At 50.6% G+C, this 23,122-nt stretch overlaps 1 protein-coding gene across 3 annotated transcripts in view; it reads right to left on the minus strand.

Moving 5' to 3' along the window:
* The window catches only part of NUP98 (nucleoporin 98 and 96 precursor), a 39,713-nt gene extending 16,786 nt beyond the window's left edge, over positions 1 to 22,927 (minus strand). The window contains exons 1-21 of one of the 3 annotated variants that reach the window (XM_030473100.1): positions 22,830 to 22,927; positions 22,242 to 22,249; positions 19,208 to 19,311; positions 18,446 to 18,547; positions 17,833 to 18,012; positions 17,022 to 17,161; positions 15,809 to 15,916; positions 14,876 to 15,059; positions 13,132 to 13,295; positions 12,160 to 12,297; positions 11,367 to 11,454; positions 8,980 to 9,072; positions 8,548 to 8,688; positions 6,608 to 6,741; positions 5,706 to 5,893; positions 4,440 to 4,556; positions 3,403 to 3,704; positions 2,519 to 2,632; positions 1,763 to 1,901; positions 965 to 1,142; positions 116 to 280 (exon numbers count right to left, since the gene is read on the minus strand). In XM_030473100.1, coding sequence (XP_030328960.1) covers positions 116 to 280; positions 965 to 1,142; positions 1,763 to 1,901; positions 2,519 to 2,632; positions 3,403 to 3,704; positions 4,440 to 4,556; positions 5,706 to 5,893; positions 6,608 to 6,741; positions 8,548 to 8,688; positions 8,980 to 9,072; positions 11,367 to 11,454; positions 12,160 to 12,297; positions 13,132 to 13,295; positions 14,876 to 15,059; positions 15,809 to 15,916; positions 17,022 to 17,161; positions 17,833 to 18,012; positions 18,446 to 18,547; positions 19,208 to 19,280 — 2,748 coding nt within the window. In that variant the 5' untranslated portion in view covers positions 19,281 to 19,311; positions 22,242 to 22,249; positions 22,830 to 22,927. Of the gene's footprint in view, positions 1 to 115; positions 281 to 964; positions 1,143 to 1,762; positions 1,902 to 2,518; positions 2,633 to 3,402; positions 3,705 to 4,439; positions 4,557 to 5,705; positions 5,894 to 6,607; positions 6,742 to 8,547; positions 8,689 to 8,979; positions 9,073 to 11,366; positions 11,455 to 12,159; positions 12,298 to 13,131; positions 13,296 to 14,875; positions 15,060 to 15,808; positions 15,917 to 17,021; positions 17,162 to 17,832; positions 18,013 to 18,445; positions 18,548 to 19,207; positions 19,312 to 22,241; positions 22,250 to 22,768 lie in introns of all 3 variants that reach the window. The other 2 variants (XM_030473110.1, XM_030473119.1) reach the window with 2 other exon arrangements.
* Between the last annotated feature and the right edge of the window lie 195 nt (positions 22,928 to 23,122).

Genomic DNA, 23,122 nt, shown 5'->3' on the forward strand with positions numbered 1-23,122 from the left:
GGTTTTGCTCTTCGGTTTCCAGGGTACTGGTTGCTTCCACAACCCCTCCCCGGGCACAGCTACTCCTCAAGATTCCATCCTAGGAATTCCCTTTTAGTCACTGTCCTCCTTCTACCTGAGCTGGAGGCGTTGGTTTGCCGTTCAGGGCCATTTGCTGGGGGGGCAGGTGCCCAGGCGGTGGCACTGGGGTGGTTTTTAACTTCTTGATGTCCACTTTTGAAGGATGTTCTTCCTCTTCCTCATCCGAGTCTTGCAAGCCGTACTTGGAGAAGTGTGCCACCTGCGTAAAGAAGGGCAAACATGTCAGGCCTTGCAGGAGAGGTTTCAGGCATCCGTTTCTGAAAGGCCTCAAGTTTGAGCTGGCCTAACTGGCCACCTTCCACAGTGGTGGTGACATCTAGAACCAATTCAGCTTTTGGGTAGACAGGAACACCCACTGTGTGGAGGTCTGAAGCCAAAGAGGTTGTGATCAGTTTGGTGAGGACTCCTTCCAGTATCTGAAGGGGGCTACAAGGACACCAGAGAGGGACTCTTCATCAGGGACTGCAGTGATAGGACAAGGGGTGATGGGTTCAAGCTGAAACAGGGGAAGTTTAGGTTGGATGCAAGGAAGAAGTTCTTCCCTGTGAGGGTGTTGAGGCTCTGGAACAGGGTGCCCAAAGCGGTAAATGCCCATCCTTGGCAGTGTTCAAGGCCAGGCTGGACAGAGCCTTGGGCGACATGGTCTGGTGTGAGGCGTCCCTGCCCGTGGCAGGGGGTTGGAACTGGATGATCTTAAGGTCCTTTCCAACCTGAACCAGTCTGGGATTCTATGATTCTGGGACATTTTGTACTACAGCTGAAGGACCTGAGACAGCTTATGGAAGTTTAGGAAAGTTTCTGAATTAGAATTCTCAGGAGACTCAAACTTCAGGCTATTTCTGATACTGTTGATGTCACTTCACAGCCAGGACAAGAACATCACCTTAAAGACCCAGGATCCGGTCTCCGGGCGGTATTCCTTGAAGCGGGCGCCCTGCTTCCGAGACACAGCCTCCAGTCTCCCTTCATAATTCATCTCTGCCAGTCGCTCAGGGCTTTTGATGGGGCAACGAGAGGTTTTATCTGTAGGCCACACTCCATCTAAGGTAACTTCAGCTCGTCTGGGAAAGACAGACAAAAGGGTAAGAGGCTACAAGGGGCTGAGGCAAAGCTACTACAGTACATAGAGGAGCTGAGAACTGAACACGCGGGTTCAAACCAGCTTTTAAACCCAGGTTCTGGTTCACAAACCCACAAGTATCTATGATTGTGACATGCTGTGATCTCCAGGGAGACCTTACTGTGGCCTTTCAGTACTTAAAGGGAAAGATAGGGAGAGACTTTCTAGCAGGGCCTGTTGTGACAGGACGAGGGGTGACGGATTTAAACTAAAAGAGGGAGATTCAGACAAGAGAGAAGAGATTTTTTATGATGAGGGTGGTAAAACACTGGCACAGGTTGCCCAGAGAGGTGGTGGATGCTCCATCTCTGGAGACATCCAAGGCCAGGCTGGATGTGGTTCTGAGAACCTGATCTAGTGGAAGATGTCCCTGCTCATTGCAGGGGTTGGACTAGATGAGCTTTGAAGGTCCCTTCCGAAACTCTTCCATGACTCCATGATCTGAACGCACAGCCTGGATTCAGATCTCTTGGTAGCCACCTGCAGCCACAGCAGGTCACCAGTGTCAGGCACAACACCCCTGAGAGCCCCATCCCCACAGAGCACACATTTAAAACTGACCTGTTCAAGCCTTCACCAATGGGTGGTTTTCTCTCATCGTCAGGGTAGACAACAACTTCTTTCCTACGGATATGCACAATGTCATCCAGGTTTAGGTTGGTGAGATTTACTTCTCCATCAAAGTAAATGGATCCATAACCTGCAAAACAACCCAAACCATCACACTGTGCCCAGGACAAGCCACATGCCAGAGAACCCACGTGCCTGCTGCACTCCCTTCTCCACCTTACCACCCACCTCTGCCATGTCTCCAGAGCAAAGCACAATTACAGCCCCTTCCCAATGTGAACACAGTAGAGATGTGTTCCCAGCTTCCTTATAGCCACTTCTGCACAGAAAGCTTTTTGTTATCACTTGGCTATTTGTATTGCCAACACCAATGTGAAGCATTTAAATAGTATACACTATATGATTTTGTGTTAAATAAAAGAGTAAAGAACACACTTTGGGCTGAAGGTTCTTCACTCAAGCTCCAGATAGCACCCAAGATGGAAAGGCTGATGACCATGAGGTGTGCATCAACGCTGCAGCAAGTTTGGATTTTACAACTGCAAGTGATTTTGTTCTTCTCACCTTTAACCTTCTCAAATCACTCCACTTTGATAGTGATACCAGGCTGGAATACTGCAAGACCTGAACCCCAGCTGTTCAGCACCCAAGGGTGCTGTTCATGATCCTACTGTAAGCACAGAACTGAGGTTGAAGCTCCATGGGTGTAAAGTCCCCTCCAGCATGAGGCGAGCTGCCCGTGCTTACCTCTGCGACCAATGGTGAAGCCTGTCACGACACACTCGTTCCTGTCGTTGGTGAGTTTAGCCAGGTCCTCCATGGAGGGGACAGTGTAATAGCCAGCTCTCTTCAGGACAATGCCTGCAACACAAGCACCTTCAGCACCGGGCTGACAGCGAGTTGTCAACCTCAGTCTTTCACAGCACCCTCACAGGGAAGAGCTTCTGCCTCAGAGCTCATCTCAGTCTCCCCTCTGGCAGGTTAAAGCCGTTCCCCTTGGCCTGTCCCTCCAGGCCCTTGTCCAAAGCCCCTCTCCAGCTTTCCTGGAGCCCCTTTAGGCGCTGGAGCTGCTCTGAGGTCTCCCCTTCAGGAGCCTTCTCTTCTCCAGGCTGCCCCAGCCCAGCTCTCTCAGCCTGGCTCCAGAGCAGAGCTGCTCCATCCTTTTCAGTTTTACTAAACCCCGAGATGGGACCCGAGTGTACTGAAAACACACACGATGGGTCTCTACAGACACAACCATGTCCTATGGACCATTCTTTTCCTGGCAAATTCTACAGTGCGCTTTCCACATGGGTAACTACCAAGCATTAGATCTCTATCTGTGAAATCAACAACAGACAAGTCAGTTTACTACTGCAGAACACTCACAGCTTGGGTCCTCCTCCTCTCTCTCACACATCTCACTATCTCGGTCTAATATTAAACTGGGTGATGGAATTCAACTGCTCTTGACTCAGCAAAAACAAATTCCACACAAGACAAGACTGAAAAGCAAGATTTGGGTTCTACAGAATAAAGCAGGGGAAGCAAAGAGCAAAAGCTGAGGGTCTACAACAGCCAGAGGAGAACTTTACTGAAGCACGCATGGAATGCTGCCAGGAACCACACACCCACCCCAGCCCCAGCCTCACCTGCAGGGTGCAGATGGTGCATGATTTCTGGCTCCTCCTCACGCTCATCCTGAAGGGAATCATCGTGGAAGGAGGCGTCCTCACTGCTGCCTTCCAGGCCGTTCCGCAGGGCCGCGCGCATGTTCAGCGCCACGATGGTGTCGTCCACGTTGTTGTGGTGTTTGTGCAGGGAGTTCTCTGCAGGCTGGGGAATGGGCCTGGCAATGGGGTTCGTGTAAAACCTGCTCACCTCGTGCTGATCCTCGTCCTCTCGCTCCCCATCCTGCCTGTGGTTTTCTTCAGGGGGCACTGACAGGAAGAACCTGAGGGAAGGAAAAACGAAGCTGAATTATTTAGTTCTAAGGGACTATGCAGCATTCAAACTCTGGTGTCTTTTGTAGCAAAAGCAAAACAGATCATGACATGAACTGCTGGGTCAGCAGACTGAGGGAAGCAATCATTCCCCTTCGCTCTGCCCTTGTTAGACAACCTTCACCACTTCACATCCACTCTGGGGCTCCCACTGCAAGAAATGTAGTGATAAGACTGGGAGAGGGGTACCACAGTCATGGAATGGTTTGGGGTGGAAAGGACCTTAAAGCTGATCCAGCTCCAACCCCTGCCACGGGCAGGGACACCTTCCACTAGAGCAGGTTGCTCCAAGCCCCTGTGTCCAACCTGGCCTTGAACACTGCCAGGGATGGGGCAGCCACAGCTTCTCTGGGAAAAGTCTGTGCCAGCGCCTCAGCACCCTCACAGGGAAGAGCTTCTGCCTCAGAGCTCATCTCAATCTCCCCTCTGGCAGTCATTCTTTAAGTTATTCCTCTCAACAACTGATTCTGCATGGAATGAACTGGTATGTGACCATGCAGGAAGAACATGGCCAGTTTAAGAGGAAATGAATCTCAACAGGTCAGTGTGCCTCAATGAACAGCTAAGATGACATCCCTGACAATAAGCACCTATACTATTAACAATTCTAAAGAGACAGGCAGAACCAGTTTGCATTTCTCACAAGCACACACACGAGTGGTGCTCCACCTCACCCATCTCCACACCTATCTCCATTCTCCGGGTACTCCGAGGGAGAAGCCAGGTCTTCGTTTTCCCGATTGACAGGAGAGAAGAGGCTGCTGCTGTTGAGGTTCTTCAAAACCAGCTTTTTGATGCTCTTCCTAAAACCAAACAGCACCAAAGAGAAATCTGCATCTATAGACTGCATAAATATATATTTCATGCTTCATTCGGGTGCTGCAGGGACCACAAACCAGCTGTGTGAGATCTGTTCCCCACCCAGGACACATGAAGTTCCCTGTAAGAGCACTGCAGTAGCTGAGATACTAAAATGCTCTTTGGAGTTCCACTCATGGCTTTGGTTTATGAGTAAGTGGTGAGAAGCACAAGTCACTGAGTTTCAAAACCTGAGTTCATTAAACCACAGTGCTCTGCTTTACAAAGCAGCTTTTCCAGCAGCAAAAGCCTGTCCTGCAGCCACAGGTTTTTCTTTACTACACGGTTACTTTAGGAGCAAATCAGTGGCCAAGCTAAGGTTGAACTTGCAAGCTGAAGATCGCTGAACATCTACACCCATTACACCCAAAGAGCTCCAAGCATCCCTTTGTTCTGATCTTGTGATCAGTTGCTGTTTTTCAACTGAACACTGAGTAATTCCAGAGTCTGCTCTCTTCCTGGAAAGCAAACAGATGGTTCAGGCTGAGTTAGAGACAAACCAAGTTCACAGAAGTTACAAAATGCTTTAGAAAGCCTGTGCTCGGAGGGGTGTTCAAGGAAGGATGCATCTTCCTCCAAAGCTTTTTGCTGTTTGTTTTAACTAAGCTCCAAAGCTTTCCAATGCCCTTTTCAATTTGGTTACCACTGATGCTCTTGAAGCCTGAACCCAAAAGCTTCACTAGGGTAGATCCACAGCATCATTACTTGTTTCTCATGGAGACATCCATGGATCTGAAGCAGAACCTGTGCCAGGCTGTGAAATGCCCCAAATCTGCCTCCATAGCAAGTGCATTAGCAACCTAATGACACTTCAGGCTCAGAAGCAGGAAGTATTACACCCTACAAGCTTTCCTTGTAGCAATTCCTAATTGACCTCATAGGAGCTTTGCTCCACTCGTGGCGTGACCTCATTTTACAGCTTATTTGGCCTTCGCAGCTTAAGCTGAACTTTAGCTCCTCTACCAAAAGCAGTTCAAGTTTTACAGAGAATTAGTTCCTGTTATTCCCATTTGAATCCCAGAACAGTCACGGAATTTGGGACCCTCTACAGGAGTTTGCTTCATCTCACACACAAACATGGAAGAGACACTAACTTTGGCATGAATGCCCCGTTGGACAGGGATGGCTCATCATCATCCAGACCATCGAAGAGGTGGGATTTGGCAGGGCCAGCTGACTGCAAAGCTTTCGGTCGCACTCTGGTCGCTGGACGAGGGGTCAGTTTGTAGTGGGTGGGTGTTGTTAAGGCCTTCTGAGCTGCTGGGTTAGTAGGCTTCAGCCTCTGCAACAAAGAGATGGAGAACTGGTTTTCACACCACTCACTGCTGCTTTGGTAAAGCTGGCTGGTCAAGGACCTTTTAAATGCAAAGGGGATAAGAAGGAAAGGGGGAAGCAATGAACAAAACCAGACACAAAGCTGGGAGACAACAGGTAACAGAAGCAATGCCAAGGACCAGAAGCCTCCAGTCACTCACTTGCTGAAGGGCCAATAACAACCTATAGATGTAGCTCTGAAGAAGCCAACCTGGGTGTCCAGCCCAAGCAGAGTGACTCTGGGGACAGACCAGAGATGTTGGCACCCTGGGGCCAGCAGCTGGAGCAAGGAGGCCTCAGAGCCTGGAGCAGACAAGGGTCTCTGCCTCAGCTATGGACTAGGGCCCCTGTCCCTACAGGCCCTTGTCCAAAGCCCCTCTCCAACCTTCTTGTAGCCCCTTTAGGCACTGAAAGGTACAGACCATTACCCATCTTTCTTCTAGCAGCAGCAGTCAACACTAGAACCCCAAAGCCAAGGCTCTGGGGGAAGCTCTGCAGGTGAAGGCAGTGAACAAAGCTACAGCATAAGCTGTTTGCATCCTGGAGAGCATAAAAAGCTGCTGCACCAGCACGAGGGTGCAGATGGCAGCTTATTTTGCTGCTGACTGTACTGAAGTGAATACAGTGAGCACAAAGCAGAAGTCTTACCCATAAAATTAGTTTAATGTTCATGTGCACTTACCTCTTCCTTCTTCTTTGGGTCTGACATGGGGTTTCTGAAGAGTGGAGAATCTCCAAAGGGTGAGTAAGTCAAGTTGTTGAGATGCTGCTGAAGCACTGCTTGCTGGGCAGCCGATGCATTTGGGTCTGTCAGTGCTAGAAAAAGAACAGCAGGTTCTAGTTTCAACAGTTTCACTGACAGAATCATAGTAAGCAGAAGAAACAGCCTTCCAGCACCACAGCACCTCCTCAGAGGAATACACATCTCGCTATTTACCACCTTCAGCATTCCTTCCCCTGCTCCCCAGTCACTGCTGCTGCAGCGGTCTGGAGAAGAAATCAGATTCTATTCCCCCATTAGTATCTGCAGCCACCTTCAGGCAGGTTTGAATGGTGAAAAGCTGAGGGCACAGAGAGCTGCACATGAGCAGCAGGGGCCTGGCCCACTAAAGCCTTTAGCTACTGACTCCTGGAACACTTTCCCAGGAGCAGGAGGGGAATATTTCATGCAGAATGTGACATTCCTGCTGCAGCAACCAAACTTACAGGCCTGGAGCCCCCTCTGCAACCACAGCCTCTTCATTTTGTCTCTCCACCTTCTAGCATCTCATTTTAATTCCCATTAAAATGTTCTAAGTGTTCACCCCATGAAGAGTAATTCCAAGAAAACAGGACTGACTCTGTGCATTCCCAAAGGACAAGCCCACTCCAGAAGCAGCAGCTCACTGCCAGAGTCTCATGGGGAGAGACTGAAACAACTGGTTCTTATCAGACCAAAAAAGCTGGTTTAACTGAGATGTTGATGCTGTCCCATTGCAGGTGTTGCCTACAGAGGTGAAGGCTTGGATCATCTCTAGAGTTACTCCAAGGGAGGTCCAAGCATTAGGAATACAGAAGTATGCTGGGAGCAAGGCAGAAGTATGGAAAGCCTGACTGCAACACACGAGAGAGCATTTCACCATGAAGAGGATGTAGCTCCCCCCAGCCACACTTTCCCTGTCATAACTGGTGTCTGAAGTGACTCTGAGGGTTACAGAACAGTGAGGCTGGAGGCAGCTCTGAAGGCCACCTTTGTCTGAGCCCCCTGCTCAAGCAGGGCCAACCCCAGCTCTCTCAGCCTGCCTCCAGAGCAAAGCTGCTCCAGCTCTTGCAGCACCTTCATGGCTCCCTCTGGACTTCTGCGTTTCCCCTTGTTGAAGTTCATGAGGCTCCTGCCAGCCCACTGAGGTCCCTCGGGATGGCAGGATGACCCTCAGGTGAATCAGCCACCTCTGCTCTTCCTTCTTTCACGTGTATGCTTCTAGAAGCTCCTCATTGCCTTTAACATCCCTGACCAAATTTGGCTCCCGTTGGGCTTTGGCTTTCCTAAAGCCATCCCTACATGCTCAAACAACATCTGCCTCCTTCCCAGACCACCCCCCCCGCTTCCACCTCCCACAGGCTTCCTGTCAGTGTCTGAGCTTTTCCAGAGCTCCTCATTCCTCCACAGAGGCCTTCTGTCACCTTGCCTGGCTTCCTGCTACACACTGGAACTGACAACATGGTATAACCAGTGCCTGAACCTGAACACCATTTATTTCACCTGGGAATTGCACCCCTCTGGCTTTCCTGCCTGGAATTACTGACGATGCCAGTGCTATATCTCCCTTTTCAGTTTTCTGCAAGCACCTACTGCTGCTGCCCCAAATTCAATGATGGGAAATACATTGGTGACCTTGAAGACAAAGCTCTAAAATAGCTGCAATTATCAGTAATGTTACACAGCTTGAAAAAATACATATAATTAGCACCAAAAATGCCATTAACATGATCTCCCCTGCTACTGAGAACAGAAGTGGTTCAAAAAGATGCTCACACATCTCTTTTCCCTCCAAAGGATTTGAGTGGGATGTGCTCCTATGTTTAGGCACATCCAAAACAGGGGAGGAAGCAGCAGTTACGGTGAGGTTAACCCATACTTACCCACAGCAGGCTGAGGGGCTCCAAAGCCCAGAGTAGCTGTTGATGTATTGAACCCTGGTGCTCCAAACGCTCCCGTTCCCAGTGTTCCACCGAGTTTCGGCTGGGTGTTCCCAAAGAGAGACGTCTGTCCTGCCCCAAGAGCTGCAGCAAGAGAGATGACTGCCATGCACTACAGCACTGGGACAAACCTAGAAGCCAGTTTATCCCACAGCAAAGAATCAGTTACTTTATTGAACTGCAATTCCTGCTGGCTGGAATTTCTAAAAGGTTACTTGGCACCATGTTAGAAACTCTGTATGGGTCTGATCTGAGACAGAGATTGATGGTTTCAAGCTGAAACATCTACATTAGAGTTAGCAACAAGGCTGTACCATCACTGATGCTTGAGGACTATGCTTAGGCTGACATGAAATACACTGGTTAACTCTTTACCTGTTCCAAACCCGGTTCCAAGGCCGGTTCCCAGAGTCCCAGTTGCAGGTTTATTTCCAAACAAACTGTTTCCAGCAGTGTTGGCACCAAACCCTTCAAGAACAGAACCAGAAGTTCATTAATCTCCATGATCAGAGGTGGAATTCAAAAGATGCATTAAAATAAATAGGTATGCCCAGCTCGGAGACAGCCCTGCCACAGTTAAGGTCTGATTTCACACTGTTTCCAATAGTGGGAGTTCAACTGACAAGCAGCAAGAAGAGACTTCAATGGTAAAAATCACACTTGAGTTACGAAATAATAATGAAAATAATACTGAAATAACACTGAAAAGATCAGTACAGGTGTTCTGACTTCTTAAGCTTTCCAGTTTGTTACAACCTTCCTAGTTTTACTGCCAGCCAGAAGAGACACAGTGATGCTGTTTCTGGCAGTGGAATGAAGTGTATTAAGTTTCCCCAGCTGCTGGGAAGCAGCAAATCCCATTTTATACTGTTTATACCACACACACTTCCCTGATTCTTACCAACAAAGCGGGTAACAACTCGATTCCTACAAGCACGCAGCTCAAAGACACATCTCTAACAGTAACTAAGTACAATCCAAATCTGACATCAGACAGATCAGTTCTCACAGGGAAGATTGGGAACCATCCCATGGTTTGTTCGCATGCAGAGGCAGAACTGGACTAGAAAACTGCAGTCATGGACCAACACCAGGAACCCCTTAGAACCAAACTTTGTTCTTCCTACAACTGCACCACTGCAAGAAATGGAGGTGAATTAAACCCCACACTACGACCAGTAGTGCTCACCACACAGCATCAACACATGGGCTATGGGGATCTCAGAGAAGGACAAGGAGCTGGGAAGCAACTCCCACAAACACCACGATGGGCTGAGTTTGCCCAGGGTGGGTCACCACAATGAAGCTGTGCTTAAAAGATGCTGCCCCAAGAGCCCTGCAATTTCTTCCCTGTCTCTATTCTGGCCAGCTGGAAGAAGAGGCTAAGTCACTGCTGACTTTATTGCCTATACAGTTAATAAAATAACCCAAACCAGAACAAAGGGTGCATCTGAGCCCTCTCCTGCTCACTTTCAGGAACAGTTTTGCTGCTCTCAGATACAGAAGAAAAAAGACAAAGCAGATGTCACAGAAGCCCTGTAAAGGGAAATGGTCACTGACTTGAACTATCCCTGCACGTTTCTCAGGCTCAGTCACACACTTGTTCAGCAGTTCCAACAGGAACACACAAAACCGAGTGTGTTCAGGAATTCGACCCTTCATACCATGAAAAACAACAACAGCTTCCAGTTAAACCAGAACTGACTGCTCCATTTTACCTTCGCTCCAGTGCACAGTCTCCTTCCCCTGCCACCAAGCTGCAGCATCTCTGGTTATACCTGATTTCCTTCCCCACTCCTGTGCACTCACAGCGTGTTTACAGCCTCTTCACACACCTCCGTTTGCTGAATGCTTTGATTTCAGTTTAAGTACAGGCTCCATCTTCTCTTCTGCTCTTGTCAGAATAGAAGTACTTGAAACTATCTAACCCCAGAGAGAGGCAGTACCACCAAGAGGAATCATGGAGTGGTTTGGGTTGGAAAGGACCTTAAAGCTCCTCCAGCCCCAACCCCTGCCCCGGGCAGGGAAACCTTCCACTAGAGCAGGTTGCTCCAAGCCCCTGTGTCCAACCTGGCCTTGAACACTGCCAGGGATGGGGCAGCCACAGCTTCTCTGGGAAAAGTCTGTGCCAGCGCCTCAGCACCCTCACAGGGAAGAGCTTCTGCCTCAGAGCTCATCTCAATCTCCCCTCTGGCAGGTTAAAGCCATTCCCCTTGGCCTGTCCCTCCATCCCTTGTCCAAAGCCCCTCTCCAGGTTTCCTGGAGCCCCTTTAGGCACTGGAGCTGCTCTAAGGGCTCCCCAGAGCGCAGCAGAGGGGCAGGATCCCCTCCCTGACCTGCTGCTCACGCTCTGGGGGTGCACCCAGCACACGGGGGGGTTCTGGGCTCAAGCACACACTGAAGCCGGGTCATGGGGAGCTTCTCCTCACCCAACACCCCCAGGTCCTTCTTCTCAGGGCTGCTACATCCAGTCTCCCCCAGCCTGTCTGTGCCTGGGATTGCCCCATCGAGGCAAACCAACATCCACTCTAACAGAAAAGGTATACACCAGCATCCAAAATGCTCCCCTGCAGCAACACGCATCAGGAGCATGGCTTACCTGAGAATCTTAACACTCAGAACCATTTAGCATGCAATACTCAGCAGCCAGGTGTGTGTGGTATATGCAGTATGGTGCTAAGAGACTGAAACCCCACTTTTTAAATATGTACCAAAAGTGGAAGTGTTTGAATTGGTTCCTAAAGTCAGGGTTGGTTTGTTACCAAAGAGCCCGCCACCGGTGGTTGTACCAAACGAGGGAGCGCTGGTCGTGGTGGTTCCAAATCCAGCAGGCTTGTTCCCAAACAGGGTCTGGAAGGGAGAAACATCAATGTGGAAACCTGGTATTAATTGTTTCACTGTAGGCAAGAAAGCAGAACTGAAGCGAAGCGCACGTGAAGCCCCACAACGCAGCCCCCAGCAGTGGTGGGTTATTCGCACATATACGTGCCCCAGTGTGCAGCAAGCACCTGCTGGAAGCAAGTGTTGCAGCTGGACTTGGTCTTCAGGGTTTTTCCAACCTAATTACACTCCATTACACCCAGAATGACCAAATATCATTAATCAAGTTCATTTTTTGTTAAGTTATCGTCATCACAACTTGAACATCTGTATTTTCAACACTACAGAGGCATACCTAGGTCTCTCCTCCTGTGTTTTATCACTCAAGACATTACTTACAGAATGATAGTCATGGAATGGTTTGGGCTGGAAAGGACCTTAAAGCTCCTCCAGTTCCAACCCCCTTGCCACGGGCAGGGACACCTTCCACTAGAGCAGTGGCTCTAGTAGCCCTGTCCAACCTGGCCTTATTTCTGCCACACTACTTCTATGCACATGCTTATTCTGCAACCTTCGGTTCACATAAACCTCACTATTTCTGAACCTTGGGCACTTAACTCCTAAGATAATGCTATTTTCATGGAGGTCAGCACCCAGGAAGAGGACTCCGAAGCCGTTTATTCCTACTTTCACTTCCTCTAGTTCTGTTTTTGTATAACAAAGGCACAGACATACCGAACCGCCAACACCAAATCCTGTGTTGGGTTGTCCAAAGAGCCCAGTTCCAGTTCCAAACCCAGTCCCAGCATTTGTATTGGCAGCTGTTCCAAAGAGGCCTCCAGGCTGTGAGGGCTGGGTCACCCCAAAGAGACCCTATGGAGAGGAACTAGGTTAAGCTCACGCTGCAGTGCTTCTCCAGGTCTGCACTGGTGACAATGGAACTAAACCAGAGTCAGTGACTAGAATGATGCTGCGACATCAGCCCTTGTGCTGGGGGACGATGGGTGAAAGGCATTTCAGAAGCTTTTGTCATTCTCCAAGAGATTAGGGACAAAAAGGAGATTAAAAGTATCAAATAAAAGAAAAAAGCAAAGAATTTATGCTCCAAGCTTCAAAGGCTGCTGGAATTTCCTCATCACTTTGAGCGAGGGAGAGGGAAAAGAAACATCTCACTCCTCACTGAGGGAGAGGGAAAGGCTGCTGGAATTTCCTCATCACTTTGAGAGGAAAAAGAAACATTTTCTGGGAGAAGTCACAAGATACTCAGGAAGAATCTGGCATATTTGGAGGCAGGGCCCCAGCTATGCCACGGGTTACAGCTCTGCAGCACCCTTCTACCAGAAGAGCCCATGAATGCTGCTCATTAGCCACCGGGAAGCACAGGATTGGTAACGCATCCCACAGGATGTTAAGAATGGAATTATTTTGCCTCTGTGAACATAAGAGACACCTGAACTGACAGAGCAGACAGCTTAAAGAAGGGAATGGGCGAAGTTGGTTGTTAGCAGCTGTTGTGCTGCCCATTATCATGGATGAAGCTTTCCTTGGCAAGAAGCTGCTCGCTCAGATGGTGGCATTCAAAGCTTTGCATCCTCACGTGATGAAGCTGTACCACAGTCCGAGGAAGATCTAAATCCCTATGTCCTGTGTCTACTGGAGTAGCTATAGCACACCTTCCACCATCAGGGGTCAAACAGTTTCTCTTACCATTGTGCTCGTGTTGGGCTGCCCCAGGGTGTTGGTGTTCCCAAAAGAAAAGCCAGTGTTCTGCGTCGTTGTGGGCTGGCCAAAAGGTTTATTGAACAGACTTGTAGTCTGAGGCTGCTGACCAAAAAGCCCCCCCGTGGTTCCTGTTCCAAAGCCAGTTGTACCTACAACAGAGAAACACATTGGTTAAAACACCCTCAAGTATTTATCTAAACCCACGATGTTTCCATATTCCAAGATGCTGTGAGGGCTGGAGCAGCTCTGCTCTGGAGCCAGGCTGAGAGAGCTGGGCTGGGGCAGCCTGGAGAAGAGAAGGCTCCTGAAGGGGAGACCTTAGAGCAGCTCCAGTGCCTAAAGGGGCTCCAGGAAACCTGGAGAGGGGCTTTGGACAAGGGATGGAGGGACAGGCCAAGGGGAATGGCTTTAACCTGCCAGAGGGGAGATTGAGATGAGCTCTGAGGCAGAAGCTCTTCCCTGTGAGGGTGCTGAGGCGCTGGCACAGACTTTTCTCAGAGAAGCTGTGGCTGCCCCATCCCTGGCAGTGTTCAAGGCCAGGTTGGACACAGGGGCTTGGAGCAACCTGCTCCAGTGGAAGGTGTCCCTGCCCGGGGCAGGGGATTGGGACTGGAGGAGCTTTAAAGTCTCTTCCAACCCCAACCAATCTATGAGTGTCCTGGGTTCAGCTGTAAGAGTCATTTTTCTCCTTCTCAGCAGCTGGTGCAGTGCTGTGGTTTTGACTTTAGCCTGAGAACAACGCTGATAACACTGATGTTTTCAGTTGTAATATTTACTCCGATCAAGGACTTTCTCAGTCTCATGCTCTGCAATGAGGAGGGGCACGGGAAGCCGGGAGGGAGCAGAGGCAGGACACCTGACCCAAACTGGCCAAAGGGGTATTCCATCCCCCAGCACGTCACGGCCAGGATAGAAACTGGGAGGAGTTACCCGGAAGGCCCAGATCACTGCTTGGGTTGGGCTGGGGATCCATCGGCAGGCGCTGAGCAATTGCATTGTGCAGCACTTGTGTATTGGCATTTTTTCCCTTTCCCTTTCTAGTTTTATGTTCTCTCCCCTTGTTATTTCCTTTATCATTAGCAGTAGTAGCAGTTTTGTATTATACTTTAGTTACTGGCCTGCTCTTATCTCAACCTGTGGGTTTACATTCTTTCCATTCTCCCCCCCATCCCTGCAGGAGCCGGGGGGAAGCAGAGGGGGAGCGAGCGAGCGGCTGCGTGGTGCTGAGTTACCGGCTGGGGTTTAACCACCACCATGAGTCTATGATAAAACAGGTCCACATCATAACCCTGCTCTGCGGTGGAGGCAAGCCCCTGGCAGAGTCTAGCTGGGCTGCTATAAATGAACCAGCCCATTTCCAGGGAATGTATCTGTGCTCCTTAAAGCAGAATCCTGACTTCAGCACTAACTGATGCCTGCACCCTGCCCACCAGCAGCAGCATCCTGGTGGGTTTGCTTCAGCCTGCTCTCCTCGCCCACGGGAGGCAGCTGACTTCCCTGCGAGGCAGATGCTCTAATAAGCTGCTTTCAGCAGAACCTGGGGGATGCAGAAGTTACAGCCCCTGAACAGTAAATGGAGATTCCTACAGCAAAAAACCCGATTACTGAATGCTGATAACACAACCAGGAATATTCTGAGCTCACACCAGTGTTTCCTTATCTTTTGTCAGTACATGCCTTTAAATAGCTTCTCTAGTCACAGTAAGGGCAGGGGTCAGGCAGTACTTACTGGTTCCAAAAGGAGTTTTATTCTGTCCATATGAAAAGCCCGTACTAGTAGTAGAAGAGCCAAAAAGTCCTGTAGCTGTACTTGACGTAGCTGTAGAAGACCCAAACAAGCCTGCAGCTGCTCCAGCTCCTACAGGGTTGGAGGGTCCTTTCCTGTTTGCCTGGTAGTCTTCCAAACGCAGTTCCTAGCAAAGGAAAAGCCAGTTCTCTTTACACAGGGTACGTCTGGACAAGTGTGAGCAGCAGCTTGCACAGCATTCGAGCCTATTCTGAGATGAAGGTATCAAGAAAAGCTGCAGCACCCACATTTTTAAAAGAGGGACACCATCAACAGGACCTCCAATTCAATGCAGCCAGGTTGGACACAGGGGCTTGGAGCAACCTGCTCTAGTGGAAGGTGTCCCTGCCCATGGCAAGGGGTTGGAACTGGAGGAGCTTTAAGGCACTTCCAACCCAATTCTATGATTTTATGACCTAAACTTAGACTCCTGTTTAAGCTTCCAGTTTACATCCCACAGCTCTTTCAGATCTTTTGAGCAGAAGACTTGTTTTGAAGCATCAAATAAGTCAACTTGAATGGACAGGCTTCAGGTTAAGCCCTCCGGACCACTAGTTCACATTAAAGAACTGAGTTTTGTCTGAGATTCTGCCATTATCTCAGCAGCGTAGGACTGTATCTGGGTACACCGGGACATGGAATTGCAGCTCCTCAAAACCTGCAGTGTTAGGCATTTAAACCCAAATGCAATTAATTTGGTGATACATGAAGTGTTTTACTTGATGACACCCCTCTTCTGTGGGTGCTGCAGATACTGAAGTTCGTACTCACATTAATGAGCACAGCAGATACTCATTACAGCTATAAAAACCTCTACTAACCCAGCACTAACAGAAAGCCAAGCAAGACAGGAGTGTCTGAACACTGTTGACTGACCTCCAGAGATTTGCTTTCATATTCTTTCATGGCAGTGATGCATTGGTGCTTGGTGTTGATGTTGGTGCTCACACCAGATTTTACCATAGTATCTGTACCAGTTGGTGGCTGCAAGAGAAGAGGTCAAGACATCAGGATTAAACCCAGGTAGAGGTTTGTTCACACCCTTAGTGCTCTCTCAGCGGGTGCTGTTAAAACCTAAGCTGAGCACAGGACCTGAGCAGTGGATCAGTGTTCTCTGCACAGCTGGGGCCTCACCCTGTGACATGGTTCAGCAGCAACTGAGAGTGGAATTCACCCTGTGAGCACCCAGAACAAGGCACGGCTCCTTCTGAACTGAACTCCTTTCAGTTTCACTTTAGGAGCAGTTTATATAATCTCTGAACCAAATCCTCCAGCTCTGCCTGGATTTCATTGTCTTTAATTCTGCTATGAAAACGCACATCAGCAGCACTCAGCCTGCACAAGTTGTTGTCAGAGTTTTGCCTCTGCCTCAAAACAACAAAGTCTGTGTGTTAAACCAGCTCAGCCTAGAAATGAAGAGGGCTGAGACTGGTGTGAAACAGGGTTTGGGTAAAAGAACACCTCCTGTCAGCAGGAATCAGTTCCCCATTTCCATGGTGGGTTCTTTTCTGAGCCACCCTCCATTTCCAACTGCCACAGAACCTTTGGGATGCTATTCAACCTTTTCTTAAGGAGAATTCATCCAGAAATCACCAGGGGTCAGCCCCACATTCCAGTTTACGTCTCTAAGACTTAGGGCTCACATTTATTTTGTCCCATTCCTAAATGTCTCATTGCTATCAGCATTTAGCACTGATCACCTGGAATTCTGCCCCATCCCTGGCAGTGTTCAAGGCCAGGTTGGACACAGGGGCTTGGAGCAACCTGCTCTAGTGGAAGGTGTCCCTGCACGGGGCAGGGCATTGGGACTGGAGGAGCTTTATGGTCTCCTCCAGCCCAAACCAGTCTGGGATTCTATGAAAATCATAATAAACCCCATCCTAGCTCTTTGGAGTTCATAACAACTCCTGTTTCCACTGCAACAGCTTCATTAATGGGGCTGTTCACACATTTCAGAACACTGCACACTGGTGTGTATGAACTTCTCAGTTTCTTCAGCTCAGTGACCAAGACAGCAGTTCACACAAGTAACTGCAAAACTTATTCCTACAGTAAACAGGTTTGAGTAGGAAGGAAAAGCAGAACTTACATTAAACTTAATAGTCGTGCCAGTTGGAGCAGCGGTGAAACTAGTTGGGCCAAAAAGAGAGCCAGAGGTACTGCCAAAGGGATTGGAAGTGGTGTTCGTGGTTCCAAAGAGCCCCCCGCTGCTGGTGCTGGTTCCAAAGTCTGGAAGAAACATGCAAGAAAAAGATCAGTACTAAAGAAACCTGAATTTTAAAACTTCAACTTTATTCAAATTACAAAATAGTTTGGAAATGGAAACCCCAGCACCAGAGGGACGTGGAGCTGCTGGAGCGAGGCCAGAGGAGGCCCCGGAGCTGCTGCGAGGGCTGGAGCAGCTCTGCTCTGGAGCCAGGCTGAGAGAGCTGGGCTGGGGCAGCCTGGAGAAGAGAAGGCTCCTGAAGGGGAGCCCTTAGAGCAGCTCCAGTGCCTAAAGGGGCTCCAGGAAACCTGGAGAGGGGCTTTGGACAAGGGATGGAGGGACAGGCCAAGGGGAATGGCTTGGAAGGGGCTTGGAGCAACCTGCTCTAGTGGAAGGTGTCCCTGCCCGTATGGGGGGGTTGGGATTGGATGAGCTTTAAGGTCCCTTCAACCCAAACAAGTCTGGGATTCTAGGAAAAGTCATGGCTAGAATCACAACTACAGACTTTGTAGCCATAAGCCTCACTCTTGGCTGCTGGGGACCACAAGAGTGTCACTATATCCTTCAGGAGAAGGAGTAACTCCAACCGCACACTTAATGACACTTGCAGAAGCTCCACACGTGCACCCAGAGCATTCTGTGCTCTTCAAAGACAACAAGCAATGCTCAGGGGACATGCAGCAGTTTCACTCACTTCCAAACCCAGCTGGCTTATTCTGTGCAAAGGCATTGCTCTGGGATGAGAAGAGGCCTCCCCCAGTGCTGGTCGTTCCAAACAGGCTGTTTGATGTCCCAGTTGATGTTCCAAAGCCGAAGGCAGTGCTTGTGGAGGAGGTGGCTGGCTGATTAAACGTCGTGGAACCAAATAACCCTCCTGCAGACAGAAGCAGAGCATTAATCATCTGCAATACTCAATTGCTTGGGGGGGTTTGGGGTTCTTCAACTATTCAGAACAGCAGGTCACTGTTCTGTGGTGTCAGAGTCTCCCCACACACACATCCAAGTCCTTATGGGCTTCCCTATGCTCTTTAACAGCATTTTAAATGAGACAGTTCTGATCTAACAAAGGATCAGAGCTTCCTCCTGAGGACACTGACAGACCATTAATCATTTACAGTCATCGACTGCTTGAGTGTATTGGGGTTTTACTGTTGTTTTGGGGTGAGTTTTTTGGTTGGGTAGGTTCTGCTGCTGCATTTGTTGATGGTTGCTTGGGTTTCTTTCTTTTCTTTTCCTTCCCCACACCTCTTTTTAATAACATCCCTCTTTCAGGACTGGTTTCCCCTCCAACCACCCCACAGCAGTACCTGGTTTTGTCTGTGTACTCCCAAAGAGGCTGCCAGTATTGTTGTTTGACCCAAAGGCTGATGTTCCAAACGCTCCTCCACTTGTTGTCCCAAAGCCAGCATCTGAAATCACCATTGGAGTTTAGATAAGCCATGTTCTGAACATGGATACAAGGAACCAAATGCTGTTACTGCCTTTTTAATGTTCCAAAAGCAGCTTGTGCATGTCTAACTACACCTCGGTGCCTGGGGTACGGGAAGTGGTATCATTAACACTTGTATGGAGCTCCTGAAGCAAAGGGCTGGGATACTGGAGTCAGTCACTTGTACACAGTGCAAAGAGACTCCTCTGCAGGGGCTCTAGCCCTTCTGGTGACCCATGGCAACATAAACAGCACTGCTGTGCTTCCTTCCTACAAACAGAGCATATAAACAGTTTCTGCTCTGATTTAGTGGCTATAACCTCACTTGTGGTATCTACAACGTGTATCTCCACACGACACCCCTCAGAGTACAGAATATTCCTTCCAAGACTTCCCAGTGCATCCAGTATTAACTGAAAGAATGCCCCCCCAGCAAGGTGGCCTTCATCTGAGCTAACCATCCTCTTTTTTAAGGCAGTTTCCATACTGTACATGGAATCCTGGAATCCACCCGCATTAGGAGCTTGGTTAGTGGAGAAGCCTGCCCCTGACTCAGCCCTCTGATTCCATCACAAAGAACCACCACCTGAGCCTGCAGGAACAACCACCTGAAGTGCTGGAAAGTCAGTTTATTACTTACTTTGTCCAAACGTTGAAGTTGTCCCAAAGCCGGTGCTGCCTCCAAACGGAGTCCCAAAGGATTTGTTAAACATTTTTGGGATGTATCAGCTTCCTCCCTTCAACCTGCAAAGATGAATTCGGCTTTTAGTTAAAACTTATCTTCAAAACTCATTTTTCAGCTTCCTCAGGGTTGATGTAAGCAATGTAATGAGTGCTGAAGCCACAAAGCACATGGCAGCAGGTTTATGTCACACTAAGCAATGTAAAGCACTGTCGCAAGGCCAGGAGGGACACGGAACTAATGCTCTGGTGACGTCCCAAAGAAGCTGCCTCCCACCTTTAATTGTGGTGAGGTTTTCTGTACCACAGACTGGGCCTGGAGGGACAGGCCAAGGGGAATGGCTTTAACCTGCCAGAGGGGAGATTGAGATGAGCTCTGAGGCAGAAGCTCTTCCCTGTGAGGGTGCTGAGGCGCTGGCACAGACTTTTCCCAGAGAAGCTGTGGCTGCCCCATCCCTGGCAGTGTTCAAGGCCAGGTTGGACACAGGGGCTTGGAGCAACCTGCTCTAGTGGAAGGTGTCCCTGCCCGGGGCAGGGGTTGGGACTGGAGGAGCTTTAAGCTCCCTTCAGCCCAAACCACTCTGGGATTCCATGGTTCTATGACTGAAAAAACCTTAAACGAAACTATTCCCCTGATCCATGTGTTCCCAACAAAATCCTCCAGAACATCCCACACTAACAGCACTTCCCACATCTGTGTCTACAAACATTTGACCCACCTCAGGCAATACAAGCTCAGCCCCGCTCAGCCATGGGGGGTGGAACTGGATGACCTAAGGTCTCTTCCAAACACAAACCATTCCGTGAGTCTATCAACTCCTGCAAGAGCACCAAAGGGACACCTTGCTGCAGACACACAGGATTCACACTGCAGCTCCTGCAGCACTCTCAGGGTTTTCCCTGACTTTTCCATTAAACCCCATCTGCCTACTCCTTCAAACAAGACAAGTGGAACTGCACAGCCCAGGAACTGCAGGAATACCCCTTCCATCTGCTTCCTGTTAACACTCACGGGGCTGCACCAGGATTTCCTTCACTTTCTAAAGCTCACTGCTTCCAAGTACTCGCTCAGGGGAGTTTCACCCCAATTCACAACCCACTGGTGCATTTCCAGACACGTTTCGTTGTGCTGCCTCGCCCCAAGCTCTTCTCCAAGCACAAACACAATGTAATGGCTCTTTTCAACAACCCACCACACGTCCTTAGCCCTGCCCCAGGCAGAGCTGCCTTTTCCTGCAGCGAGGCGGGCACCTGCTGGCTCCAGTGTGGAAAACGCTGCTGTTATCCACAGAACAATTCCCTCTTGGCAGCACCATTAATCCACAGCAGCACAGGACTAAGAAGTTTAGAAAACTAAGACATGGCCCCTGTCAGGAACATTTACAAAGCACTATTTATGGTCACATTAGGTCGACAGTGTTCCACGTGAGGACACGCTGACCTGGAGCACTTTGGCATTTTTTAAACTCCATTTAGGTTTTCCAGGAGGCTTCATCATCCAGAATAGTGATAAACTCATGGAGTGGTTTGGGTTGAAGGGACCTTTAAGCTGATCCAGTTCCAGCCCCTGCCCCAGGCAGGGACACCTTCCACTAGAGCAGGTTGCTCCAAGCCCCTGTGTCCAACCTGGCCTTGAACACTGCCAGGGATGGGGCAGCCACAGCTTCTCTGGGAAAAGTCTGTGCCAGCACCTCAGCACCCTCCCAGGGAAGAGCTTCTGCCTCAGAGCTCATCTCAATCTCCCCTCTGGCGGGTTAAAGCCATTCCCCTTGGCCTGTCCCTACAGGCCCTTGTCCAAAGCCCCTCTCCAGGTTTCCTGGAGCCCCTTCGGGCACTGGAGCGGCTCTAAGGTCCCTCTGGAGCCTTCTCTTCTCCAGGCTGAACAAGCTATCAAGTACTCTCCATGTGGTTGTCAAGAACTCAAGTTAATCTCCAGACACACACTTCTGCCCAGTTCCACAGCCCTTCTATAGCTCCCTAACTCCAACTCCTCCTAACCAAAAGGAAACACACACACACACTGCACAGCCCAGCACAGCCACTCCAGAGTGAAGGCACTAAATCCATCTGCACATGCACGAAATCATAGGTATTTGTTCCCAGAAACCCCTCTGGGAACAGCCAAACCTGGATCCTGAGCAGCCACAGCTCTACCCCCTGCACCTCTGCAGCCAGCCCAGCGCACTGGGGACCGCAGCAGCAAGGAGCAAATCAGGGTCTGACACATAAAGAGTAACTAAGATGATGTTTCGTGTTATCTTCAACTACTCACAACAGCAGGTCACTGTTTTGTGGTGCTAAGAGTCTTCTCACTCACACATCCAAGTCCTTATGGACTTCCCTGAGCACTTTAAAAGACTTCAAATAACACAATTCTGGTATCAGGAGGAAAAAGCTGATGTGACAAACTCTCGGAGCACCCTGAGCCTGGAGAACCCCATCATTCTGTGGGGTGATGCCTTAAAAATGTCCTATTTGATCATTTTAACACTTAGAACACCAATTTCACCCTGGAACACCTCAAACCCCACACACCCACCTCAGCTGCGCTCTTCTCTACCTCCATTCATGGTCACTTTGCCCCTAAGAGCTCCCACTAAAGACCACATCAAGTGTCCCCACAGCTTTCAGTTGTTCAACCTCGTTACTCTCAACCTCACTTGCAGCTCACCCAGCCCCTCTTCTCCCACTGCGCCCCTTACTCAGGCCCCTGCTCCTTCACAGTCAGACTGTTAAACGCCAAATTCTTTCAGCAGAAACCTGAAGTGTAACAACTTTCTGAAAGCAAAAGGCGTTATTCCGGGATCTCACCCTCCTGCAGCGTTCCTCACTTGTGGAACGTGGGGTTTACGCGGTCGCTGCTGCTGGGGACGCACCAGAGCACCCTCCACCCGGGGGACAGTGCACACAGGCAGGGGGCTCACACCCACCCGTGCCAAACCTTGTGTTAACCCAAACGTGTGCCACGAGAACAGCCCTGAGCCGCGCCGCACACCCGGAGCTCCCGGCCGCAGGAGCAGCGGCGGCAGGCGGGGACCGAGCCCAACTCCAGCAGGATTAGCAGGAGCCGGGCTTCCATGCACCCCGTGCCCCTGCTGAGCACCGGCCCCGGCTGAAGAGGCGCCTCCCCCGCTCCGGCAGGCTCTGGGGACACTGTACCCCGGACAAAGCTCCAGCCGCACCGAAGAAACCCGAGTTAGCGCCAGGCAAACACCTCTCCCGAGGGCGGGCCGGGGGCCCAGCCCCGGGAAGTGCCCCGCGGACCGGTCCCGTCACCCCGGCTCCACCGGCAGCCCCGTTAACCGCCTCCCACACCCCACTGGCACCTGCAGCAGCGCCCAACACGGGGAACCGACAGCGCCGAAAGCCGCCGGGAGCGGGCGGCAGGGGCCGGTTACTCACGCACCGGCGGGGCCCCTCAGAGCGGGCCGGGCCGCACCCGCACCCCCGCGCCCTCCCCTGGGCCGGGCCCGGTGCCCCGCGAGGCGCCCGCGGCCGTTGCGGGCCCCGCCGCACTCACCGCCCGGGCCCGGCCGCTGCGGGCCCCGCCGCACTCACCGCCCGGGCCCGGCCGCACTCACCGCCCGGGCCCGGCCGCTGCGGGCCCCGCCGCTCCCGCGGTGCCGCCGCCTCACGGAGGGGGAAGCTGCGTCACAGCCCGCTCCGCGCGCCTCCCAGCGTCCCCCGCGCACCCGCCACCCATTGGCTGCCGCCCTTTAGGAGCGAGGCTGCTCCCCCCCTCTCCCCTGGGGGACCAGCGAAAGCTTCGAGCTGATTGGGTGAAAGAGCGCGTTACGTCCGCCTCGCCCTGTGCGCTGATTGGCCTGACGCACGAAGAGGGCGTGGCTTGTGCTGCGGAAGAGTCCAGAATGCC

The sequence above is a fragment of the Strigops habroptila genome, chromosome 2 (assembly GCF_004027225.2).
Source record: "Strigops habroptila isolate Jane chromosome 2, bStrHab1.2.pri, whole genome shotgun sequence".
NCBI classification, from domain to species: Eukaryota; Metazoa; Chordata; class Aves; order Psittaciformes; family Psittacidae; genus Strigops; species Strigops habroptila.